We start from the raw sequence: 11,695 nt of genomic DNA on the forward strand, positions 1-11,695 counted from the left end.
ATCCCCTGCTCTTTCCTTGTTCCACTGTGCCTTTTAGCTCCTGAGAAAGCAGTGAGGGTGGTCCTCAGCTACACTGAGGGGAATCAGCCCTGGCTGAGCTCTCCCAGCAGAGCTCCCTGGCACTGATCTCCCCGAGGTCACTCAAGGGAAGGGGGGAAGCCTTGGCTGCACTGTGTCCAAGCTGGGCCTGAGCACAGGCAGACAAATATTCAGGAGGGGAGATGGGCTTAGAACATTTACCCACTGTACACAGCCGTTGTTGGAAAGAGAGTCTCTTCTGGGCAGCCCTGTGGGACAGCAGCAGGCTTTGGGCGATGCAGTCTTGAATTCAGCATCCCTTCCCTCCCTGGGGCAGTTGCTGGGCACTCAGAATAAGATTCCAATGTAGGGCAGGAAGGTCCCTGTGGGCTGAAATCAAAAGCCGTCATCATTTCTTTGGCTTTCCTTGTGATACCCACAGGGTCTGTCCTTCCCCTCACAGCACAGCGATATCAGGCTTCATGCTCCTTTCACTCAGTACCTGTTTCATCCAAGATCTCAGTTCCTCCCTGATACAGCACCAGGTTCATGGGATGCACAAGTACATTTGTCAAGTGCAGGGACCTGAGAGAGGGCCATGTCCCAGCCCAGACACCACCGACACTGCACGGGAAGCAGATGCACTCAGGGATGGCCAGCACATGGTCAGCAGGATTCCTCAGCCTTTCTCCTTGCCCAGAAAGCAATCCCTGTCCTTCTGAACTCTCTAGAGCTGGGGAGAGCAGCCGTGTCCTGGCCTGGAGAGGCAGGGAGGGGGCACTGCCAGCCGTGCTGAGGCACTCCCACTGTTGTTACACTGAATTAAACTAAGGAGCCAAGCTGGAGTGAAACCATCCTTGTAGTGGCCTGACATTGGCAGCAGCGGAGCGTGAGCTTTGGAGGGGCAGGAAAAGGAGGTCTCAGGATCCAGGGGCTGCACTTCAGAGCCTCTTCCCTGGACACATCTCTAGCAGGCTGGTGCCATCACCGTTCAGCTGCACTCAGGCTCCTTCTGACCCTGGGAACCTGCTGCTCTGTGGTGCTCATGGACAGAGCAGAGGGGAATGTCCCTGCCATGAGCAGCACATTCCCTCATGATGAAGGACACACACAAAGACTCGTGCACACTGGCATATAATTATATGCAAATTTGAGCTCCCACATACATCCACACAAACCCGTCTCCTTATAAGGAAACACAAGAAAAGAATACACATGGGAACACAACGGTCCATTGACTCTGCTGAGGATCCCTGTGGACTAGGCAGTGTTAGGCAGGATGAGGTGCCCTGGCAAGGGGACAACACATTGTACTGTGCTGTGGGAGCCACTGACAACTGCTGTGGTGTGCCCAGGGATATCACTGATCTTCCCTCTTTAGAGATACTCAAACAACACCTCGACACAGTCCTGGGCAACTGGCTTGAGGTGGCCCTGCTTGAGCAGGGGGGTTGGACCAGATGACATCCAGAGGTCCCTTCCAACCTCAACTGTTCTGCGATTCTCTCATTCTGGGAGAGCAGCTGATGTAGAGCAGCTCAGGTTTCCCAGCATCTGAAGGCATGTAAAGTTATCTATACTATCCTCTCTTTCTCTTTCTAGTTTGTGGGGAGTCTGGCTTGTCCCAGGGACACCACACTCTGCTGCTGTGTGAATACACCACTGAGGCAACATTTCCTTTACAGAGCAGGGGTTGGTCCCCCACCCACCACATTTCCCTTTAGATCACTAAGCACAGCTGGGACCATCTAACTCTGTAAGCATTTTCTCACTTGTAATGAGTGGATTGGTTGTGACTGCAGCAATATGGGTGTTCTCTAGTTTATATTTTATGCCTGACACACAGACCTGGGACACGGAGATGCTTAATGCCTGGAAAGGCCATGGCAGCTTTGGCTCTGCTGTGTTTCCTCTCTATTTACCAGTGACAAAACATCTGACTGAACCACTGTCAACCTCTTGAGCTCACTGAAGCCGATGGTGTCTACTTCATAGCCGTCGCTGTACGGTCTGAAGACTTGGCTAGAGTCATCCCGAGAGGCTGAGAGCTGGCACTGGCCTTCCTGGTTCTCAGTGGTGTGTGTGCATGGTCATGCTTGTATGCATGTTTTTCTGACTGTGCTCATGTGTGCATTTGCACATTCATGTGTCTGTGTGTGTCTGGGACAATGCACAGGCAAGCAGGAGTGTGCACAAATATTGGCTGCGGGTGTGTTTGTGCACATCTGTTGATGAGGGTGTATGTGTTTTATCACATGCACATGTCTTCATGCAGGTGAGCATGGACAGGTGTGACATTGGTCTGCAGATATGTAAGTGTGTGGGCACAGATGTGTGTGGGTATGTGCTTTTATGTGTGCACATCGCTGTACATGAGCGTGCAAGTAAATTTGTTTGCACATCCATGGGTGCAGGAGGATGCATATATGTCAGCATGTGTGTTGAATGTGTACATGATGGTTTGTGGGGTGGCTGTGCCTGTGTCTGCTCATAGGGTCCTATGGAAACCTGTGTGCACACACCTCTTTGCAAGTGCACAGATATGACACATGTCTGTGTGTTCATGCCTCTGTGTGTGCGTACCTCGGTGTGGGTATAGGTGTGCATGTGTGTGCACCCATGAGGGTATGTCAAAGGTCTTGCTAAAATCCAGATACAGCCCAGCCAGTGCCCCTCCCCTTCCCCACAGTGCCAGTCACCTCCTCACAGAAAGCAATGAGGTTAGTCAGGTGTGATTTGCCCTCAGTCAACTCATGTCAGCTGCTCCCAAACTCCTTCTTTCTTTTCATGAGTTTAGGAACGGCTTTTGAGAGTATGTGCTCCATCTTCCTTCCAGGGACTGAGTAGAGACTGTCCTGTCAGCTCCTCAAACACCCTTGGATACATCACAAGTGATCCGATTGACTTGTGTATGTCCAGATGAGAGTAAGCACTCCTTAGTTCTTTCTTCTTCTACTGTGGGTGCTGCTTCATTCCCAGAGAGTCTGTGGGAAGGTTCCGGGGTGTGGTGGGACTGAGATTAGCCCTATCAGTAAAAACTGAGAAGAAATGGGCATCGAGTACCCCAGCTTTTTCCCTCTCATTTGTCACCAAGTCCCCTTCCTCACCGAGCAATACGTAGCCTTCCTTTTACTGCCAATCAGCTCAGAGATAACTTTCTTGATTGCCTTCACCTCCATTATAAGTGTCCACTCCTGTTGTGTTTTTGCTTTTCCTGACTCACCATTCTGCACATTGCAGGGACCATCCTTGTGCTCTGAGGAGGCTGTCATGAAGGTTAGCCCCCTCTCCTGGGACCCTCTGTGTTCCAGGGCAGTTTCCCATGGTATCCTGCCAAGCAGGAAAGTCCCTGATGAGACTAAGTCATGCTCTTCTGAAGTCAGGGGCAGTAATCCTCCTGCTTGTCTTAGTCAGTCCTCTGAGGATCCTGAGCTCCACAGTCTTCTGGTCTGCCCTTGGAGTTTACATCATCCAACAGTTCTTCCTCATTTGTGAGTAGCAGGTCTAAGAGATCCTCTGCATTGTCTTTTCATGGATGTCCTGCATCAAATATTTGTCTTCCATACACACCAGAGATGTTCTGCTTTGGTTGTGCCCAGCCATTTTCCTCCTGCAGTAGATACTGAGGTGGTCAAAGTCACCCATGTGTGCCAGGGCCTCTGACTGTGAGGATTTCCCCAACTGCCTGACAAAGGTGTCATCTGCCTCCTCTTCTTGAGAAGGAACTGTGTAGCAGCCACCTAAGTACACCACCATCTGCACCACAGGGGAAGTGTGAGAGCCTCCCCTGGCATGCTGTTCCCCCCGTGCATACCTCTTCTACCCTTGTGACATCCCTGCTCTTCAGTCTGTGGGAGACCTCCCCCTCCATACCTAGTTTACACTCCTCCTTCACAGTTTAGCAGCAATTTGGAAAGACACTCTTACCTCACCTTACTAGGCACATTCCACCCCTGACCAGTAGTCTTCACTCTTCCAAGAAGGTCCTCTGGGGACAGAAGCCAAAGCTGTGCAGTGCTGCTGCAGCCTCCTGTTGTCATGCACGCTGCCCAGATGAGCTCTTCCACATGAGGGAAGGAGTCTCTTCTGACTTCTCTGCCATGCTTCGCATCTCACTCGTACTAAATACGCATCTCACTCTTAGAAAATATAGGTTATTAAGGTATTATAGGTAAAAAAGAACAAGATCCCTTCAGGAAATATGTCCTTCCAGCCCTGTGGGACCAACTCAGATTCCAGATATATTCCTGTGTAGAAACTCTTTCAACCCAGTCTCACTCACCAGCATAATTCATAGACTCGCAGAATCATAGAAGAGATTGTGTTGGAAGGGACCTTAAAAGACCATCTAGTCCAAGCCTCCTGCCATGTGCAGGGACAACTCCCACTAGGTCAGGTTGCTCAGAGCCCCATCTAATCTGACCTTAAACACTTCCAATGATGGGACATTCTCAACTTCTCGAGTCAATCTCTTCCAGTGTCTCAAAACCCTCATCGGAAAAAATTTTATCCTTATGACCAATCTAAAACTAGTTTCTTTCAGTTTAAAGCCATTGCTGCTTTGTCACTACAGGCCCTTTGATAACATCTTTCTCTGTCTTTCTTATAAACTCCCCATTAAGTATTGCAGTGTTGCAAGAAGGTATCCCCAGAGCTGTCTCCTCTCCAGACTGAACAACCCCACCTCTCTCAGCCTTTACTCATAGGAGAGGTGTTTCATCCCTCTCATCATTTTCGTGGCCTCTTCTGGACCTGCTCTAAGAGACTCTGCAGACTCTTCCCACAGTCACTGAAGAGACATCAGCTCCTACATGGGACTTATCCCACCCCAAAGCAGATGTGCACAGCAAATGGAATGAATTCTCTTTCTGGAAACACTGACCCTGCCCTTGACCCATGGTGGCCTCTGAACTCCCCAGCTACCATAAGCTCACAGCAGGGCCGGACTACCTAGTTATAACTCCATTGCTTGCTTCATCATGTGATCAGGAGTGAACCCACAGGCTGTCCTACCAGCACCTACAAGCACCTCCATCCCATGCCTAAAGCCCACATCCATGTCCACAGTATTCAGGGACAGACAGAGAGCAGGGAAAGGGCTTTTGTGGGGTGAATGGGCTCAAGCTGGGCATGTTGCTCTCATCAGTTGCATCTCCCTCTCTCACCAAGAACAGACCAGTCTTCCCTCAGCCACACGGAACCCTTAGAAACAGGACTTGGAGAAGATGACTCTGTCCAGTCCAAGACATGTGTCAACAGTGTAGATGTCTCTCTTTTGGCACCTTGAGTCTTCTTAACTAACTCTGAATGACTAGAGGTCTAGATTTGTGTGTGTGTGGGTCTGTGTGCACGTCCACATGGTTGGGTGTCTGTGTGTGTTGTCTAAGCCAGCTGTTTAGTCTACCTTGAGTGTCCTTTAATGGACTCCTCCAGGATGTGAGGTGAGTCCTCTGCTCATGCTGATGTGTTTTGCTCCAGAAATGCTTGGACCTCTCATCCTGTCACACAAAAGATGCCTTTGCTGGGGAATGTACATGGCATAAAGCAGGAAATGAAAAGACAGCAATTCTGGAAGCCAAAACACAGCCCATAGCATTAGGTGGGATGTTTTACATTCAGGATGAGCTTGTCAGATAATAACCACCTCTACAAGGGATGCCTCTGTCAGCCTGGGGCAGTAAAGGTCCAGGATAAAAGCCAGCCCAGCTCCTCGCTCTCTCATTCCTTCTCTTGCCTCCTTCTCCTTGAGCACCAGGTGAGTCTGAGGTCCCTTCTCCTTCTCTTCTTTCTCGCAAAGCAGGTCTCAGTTCAGTGAACCTGTCGGCTGAGACCAGCTTTGTTCTAAACCATATCATTGCGCTGCTTGTCATGGGAGATGGGAGCGGGTAGAGTTTCAGCTTGGAGGGAGTCTGGAATAGTACTGAGGAGACTTCTGGACTCAGGGGTAGACAGTAGCCACATAGGAGCTGGTGGCTTCTTTTCAACTCTGGCAGGACGAGATCAAGAAGCCCTTCATACATCTCTGCACACTGTCCTACTACAGTGACAAGCTGCTCATCATGCATCCCTGTATTGTTCTTCCTCCCTGACCTCTACCACAGGTGCAAATTGGGTCCCAAGACATGTCCTGCTGCAGCCCTTGCGTGCCCTGCGAGCCCTGCTGCCGGCCCTGTGGCCCAACCCCACTGGCCAACAGCTGCAATGAGCCCTGTGTCAGGCAGTGCCAGAGCTCCACTGTCGTCATCGAGCCCTCCCCCGTGGTGGTGACCCTGCCCGGACCCATCCTCAGCTCCTTCCCACAGAACACCGTTGTGGGCTCCTCCACCTCCGCTGCTGTTGGCAGCATCCTCAGCTGTGACGGAGTGCCCATCAACTCTGGGGGCTTTGACCTCTCCTGCATTACCAGCCGCTACTGTGGCAGAAGGTGCCCCCCCTGCTAAAGCCACTGGTGACAGCCCAGACAAGGACCACCACAAATCCAGAAGTTCATGCTGGACTGAAGACAGAGCTCCTGGCCAGTGATTTCAGAGAGTCTGAGCATCCTTCCAAGGGAGGGCAGCTGGATGTCTCTGAAAACATGGCCAAAGTCTAACTTCCTCTGCCTTCTAATCCCTCCCATGTCTTTCTTCTCTTCTGTTCTTCTGGGCTGTAAGACCCCCAGAGCAAGCTGGGGGATCTGCTGGCCCCTCTCCCTTTGTGATGATGGATCACTTCTGGGATCTCCACCATGGCCGATGGGCACAGACATTTGGTAGTTGCTGGTTCTGTCCCTGCTCTGGCCGCCTCCTCTCAAAGTGAACTCATTTACCTCTTCAGAGTCATTAAAGCTTTCTGCATCCCAGCCTCTGCCTCCACATAATCCTTTCGTTGGTGAACATTGTATTGAGTTGCTGAGGAAGAAAGGCATTGCCTTGACTAGTGGGCGATCGTGTGGGGGACCAGGCAGATATTTCATCATTCGGAGAGGAAGGGGAGGATGGGACACATGGCAGTGGGGCACTCTCAGGCACTGTTTCTTGGACCTGAGGAAGACATCCCTGACTCCTCCACAGTCAGTGGCAATAGGGCTCTGCCTTCTGGCAGCTCTGCTCAGACACAAGCCCTTGGCCTCAGAGCATGACCTGCAGAAAGGAAACCTGACCACTGCGATCCCCTAGAGAGGAGCCAAATGTTGCTGGAGGCTCTGAGAGGTCAGTAGACCACAAGTTTGTGCAGAAGGGAGTTTTTCTTGCTTTAGTGCTGAGAAAAGAAGCTCAGTCAAAAGTTGTCTGCAAAGGATGCAGGAGAAGGGGTGATGTGAGAAAAATCCTTTAAAACAGCCCCAGAAGTTCTCCTCATCTTCCAACCTGTCCCCAGAATGAGGGGGTATGACCTACACTCAAGTGCAAGGATAGCAATGACAGGTCACCTCTACATCCTCCATCCCCAAAAGAGTTCACTGCACAGCCCAGCAGTTACACAGTTCAAAGGGCTAAGATGACCCTAAGGTAGATGAAATCAGCCTGTCCAGCCCTCACACCAGAGCCTTCCTGTCACTCACAGTCCCCCATCTCCCACCAGACAGGGCACCCCAAGGACAGCAGCCAGTGCCCAAGCCTCCATGGTCCATCTGTGCTGCCTGGCCATCCCCAGGCATGAGGCAGCTGTCTCCAAGGCTGGGTCTTCTCCTGGTAGGCCCATGAGGTAGGGCACGAGAAGGGCTCCAAGGACCAGCAGAGTGCACTGGGGAGAGCAGGTCCTCTGGATCCCAGCACATGACCACGTAACAACAGGAGAGTCCACAAGGTGGTTCAGACTATTATCCAGTATTGTAATAATAACGCAATTCCAGGAAGGAGCGTTGCCCCATGACATGCTATTTACGTTTTCCATCGTACTTTGAACTCTGACCTCTGAGGGACACATCCCAGAGCAGGTACTCTAAGAGACAGGCCTGCAGGAAAACCTGAAGAAACAATGTGCAGCAGGGAATAACAGAAAGCAAAGAGCAGCAGCAAGGAACAGGTGAACAAACAGCCACAAGCTCCTGCCTTCCCTGCCCCCTCACCAGAGTTAATGGGCAGAAGAACCATGTAATCCATGGTGAAAACAAGAGGACCTGAGACTCTGCCACCACATTCTCCTTCCTCTCAAACCACTGACACTCTCCCCTCCTGGAAGAAATTTTGAATTGCAAATCTATGATTGCCCAGGGGAAGCAGAGCTGCCAGGAGAGAGCTGAGAGCCCCTTCCCCCAAGCTCAGCCTTGCACAGACACATCCCCTCCCTCCCCTGGCTTCTTGCTCACCCAAGGAAGCTCCCTGCAGCAGGGTGTTTTGCACAGCACAGAGGTACATGGCACTGTCAGAGACCTTGACTTCCTCCAGCTACAGGACACTCTATTTCCCTGTGGTGTTCAGCAACATGGTGAGACAGCTGCTCTGCCTGGAGCCAGCTGCTGCTTGATACGAGAGACACTGGGGAGCTTGGCCTTTCCTCTGCTGGTACCAGAGCAAACCTCCAATGTCAGAGACCTGGTATGTGCAGTTGGTCTGGAAGGTGTCTCTATGCCTCACTGTGACTTGTCCTTCCTGCTGGGTGACTGTTGTCTGCCCCATGGTGCCTAGAAGAAAGGGAAGATCAGCAGCTTTGCTAGGAAAAGCTCTGGGAAGAAAACAAGGAATGAATGCAAAACCCTGGAGGAGAAGGTTCCATGTCCCTTGCCCTACAGGAATATCATGAGGCCTGGACACAGCAAGGTGGAGACTAATTATGGGCTGGAGCTCAGAGCTCTCATACTAGTATGGACCCTGAAGAGAGCTGTGCTGTGTCCCTGCTCCTTCTCCCTGGTGTCTGACTTAAGAGAGGAGCAGAGAACAGCTTGTTGTGCCTCATCTTTATGTTCTCTGACCAGCAACCCTCCAGCAGGTTGAGGGGTCCAGGGAGATATCGAAGAAAATTCATCCTGCTTCCCTGTCATCTCAGAGGCCTCCTAGCTCCCTGAGTACATGCAATGCTGAGCCCAATGTTGGAAAGAAGGAACCCTGGTTGTGTTGCGGACCAGCAGGAAACTGGAGGCCATGGCAGGTATGTGCCAGCCAAGAGGCAGAATGGGACACCTTATTGATGTCAGTGGGTTGAGGGCTTTAAAGTCCTGGCAGCAGCATTGAGAGTTTCTGCTAATTAGTGGTGGAAGGGTGAAATTTTGGAGTTCATAGAGAGCTGAGAATGACAGCAGGTGGATCATAAGAGAGACACAGAGAGAGAGAAATGGACAAAATACAGAATACAGGGTCTCATCTATCTCCTCTCTCTATTCTCTTCTTGTTTCAAACAGTAAGAACATCCTGAGCAAACATTTCCTAATGTTTTCCTATTGTGCAAGAGTAGTTCCCCACATCATCTTGATGAGGCTGGTGATGGTTTCCACAGGGAAAGAAGTATTTTTTTATAGAAATCCAGGACTTACTCAGCAGTTTCCCCAGGAAGGATGTGAGGATGACATATCTGAGGTGCATGTCGAGACCAACCCACCTGTTTGCTGAGTGAGAGAGAGTCAGAAAAGCACCTCCCAGCCCCGAGATAACAGAGCTGCAGGAAACGACTCTGTTGGGGGAACAAAGGAAGAAGTGGGGGAGGGAAATGATCTGTTCTTCCTGTGCCTGAAATGCTCCTTCTGGGTTTCTCCCTCCTCCAGCAGGAACACCTGTGGCTCCCTCAGCCAGGGGCATTCTCAGCATCTCCACAGTGAGAGGCCCTGGGGGCTCTGGGGGTCCCAGTTGTGGGAAGAAGCTCTTCCCGGTGAGCTCACAGTGGAGTCCTCACCTCCCCAGCTAGATTCACCTGCTCTTCTGCACAGCCACTGCTGGGCCATGTGGGAGGTCAGGGGTTTCTTCCCTGCTGAGGTTTCACATCTTCCCTTGGGCTCCTCAGCTCTCTGGGGATGTTGCTATTTCTTCTGGGAACAGAACCCTCCTTCATTTCTGTCACTTGTCCCCTGTCCTTCATCAGCTTCCTGGGAGCAACATCATTTCCCTAAACCCATGGCAATAGGAGATGAACCGTGCTGTGCAGCACCGAGGGGCTCTGCCTGTGTCTTGTTCTGGTGGGGTAACCTACAGGGAAGAGAGGAAATTGGGTTCAGCAAGGCTGCTGGATGCCACAAACCCAGAGGTGACAAGACAACCTATTCTGTAGGGGAAGGAGTGAAGGGTCATCTGGAAACAGGATGAGGGATCAGTGCGTCTCCCAGACACATACCCAGGGAGCACATTGGGCACCCACTGGAGTGCTGCACTGTGAGGGGTGGGGATGGGGCAGCCCTGCACCCCAGAGCTGAAAGGGCATGCAAAGGGATGGGGGGTGGGCAGGTGGAGACCCCTACTGCCACCCCCTTTCCAGATCAACTCCAGAGTGATCCCATCCACCAGTCACAACAAAGATAACTTCCTGTTCATTTTGGTTTTGTCATATGGGTTTTGCTCCAGAAAACCTCCACAATGAGGTGAATAATGATCCAGGTAATGATAATGGTAACAATAAGCACATTCTCATGGAAGTGCTGCACCTCTTCATGCTGTAAAAGGAGGCTTCTAGAGAAGTGGAGGGTCGTAAGTTCAACACAGTCTTTCCCAGGTGGAAAAGCAGGCTGAAGCTTACGCTCCAACGGGCTGCTGAAATGGATCTGCCTTCTTAGGCTTTGCAGCAGATGTAAGACCTGTACAGGAAGATGAAGATTTCTGCATTTCTGCTGAGAGGAGAAGAGTCATAATCCTCAACCTGCAACTATCCTTGCTGATCCCAGGGCCACATCACTGGGAGTCTCTCCTTTCTTTATGTTTGTGACTCCTCTCTCAACATCCTTAATACTCTCTTTTTCTGACTTTCTGCACTTGGGTCCATCATAGTGCCTGCCCTTACACCTCCCTAGCACAACTCTAGGATGCAGCTCTCCGACACCTGAAGAATGACACTTCAAGCCCTGCAGATCCCGACTGTCCCTTTTAAATCCTCCAGGCAGTATCAGCTTTCTCCCTCTACCCAAACTAAAGTACCTCAGGAACCAGTGTATCTCCCTGCCTGCCTGTAGTGGCCCACCGTAACCAGAAGATGATTGTTCCTGGAGGAGTTAGGGATCCGCATGGCAGCTGACCTGAGTAGGCACGGACGCGTGCTGTGCTGTGCTCTATATATCACTTGGCACTCGGCAATAATGCCATGATCACATCCTCGTCTTTATCTAGGAGTGAAACACCATGTTTTCATGCAAAACTTACTTTGCTCAACAGTAGAAATGATGAACAGACTTGCCTATTTGTAAGAAAATCCCATGAAAATTCCAAAGATGACAATGTCATTGAATCAGAACTGGGAGGATTTCCACCATGTGACAAACCCCAACTCAAGGTCTGTTTCATGATCCATAACTGAGATTTGCCAGAATCTGAAGGGATATAATGTTACTGGTGTTATCCCCCTTTTCCTTTTTGTCTTATATCCAGCTAATGGTATTTTTATCAACACTTTATGGAGCTGCAGTTTCATCCTTACTGGGATCCATCTATATCCATGATCCAACCACGTGGGTAAAACCAAAACACATTCCTAATTTCCGCTATAAATTTCCCCTGTTTCAGACTGTGTCCATTGCCTTTCTATAACTATACTCAAGCAGAGTTTTGCTCCCTCTGGCTTCCTC

At 50.7% G+C, this 11,695-nt stretch overlaps 1 protein-coding gene across 1 annotated transcript in view; it reads left to right on the forward strand.

Annotated features, from left to right (window-relative positions):
- The window catches only part of LOC141934030 (feather keratin Cos1-1/Cos1-3/Cos2-1-like), a 37,415-nt gene extending 30,957 nt beyond the window's left edge, over window positions 1–6,458 (forward strand). The window contains exon 2 of the mRNA XM_074849184.1: window positions 6,120–6,458. Coding sequence (XP_074705285.1) covers window positions 6,120–6,458 — 339 coding nt within the window. The remainder of the gene's footprint in view (window positions 1–6,119) is intronic.
- The last annotated feature ends 5,237 nt before the right edge of the window (window positions 6,459–11,695 follow it).

Source organism: Strix aluco, chromosome 24, assembly GCF_031877795.1.
Source record: "Strix aluco isolate bStrAlu1 chromosome 24, bStrAlu1.hap1, whole genome shotgun sequence".
NCBI classification, from domain to species: domain Eukaryota; kingdom Metazoa; phylum Chordata; class Aves; order Strigiformes; family Strigidae; genus Strix; species Strix aluco.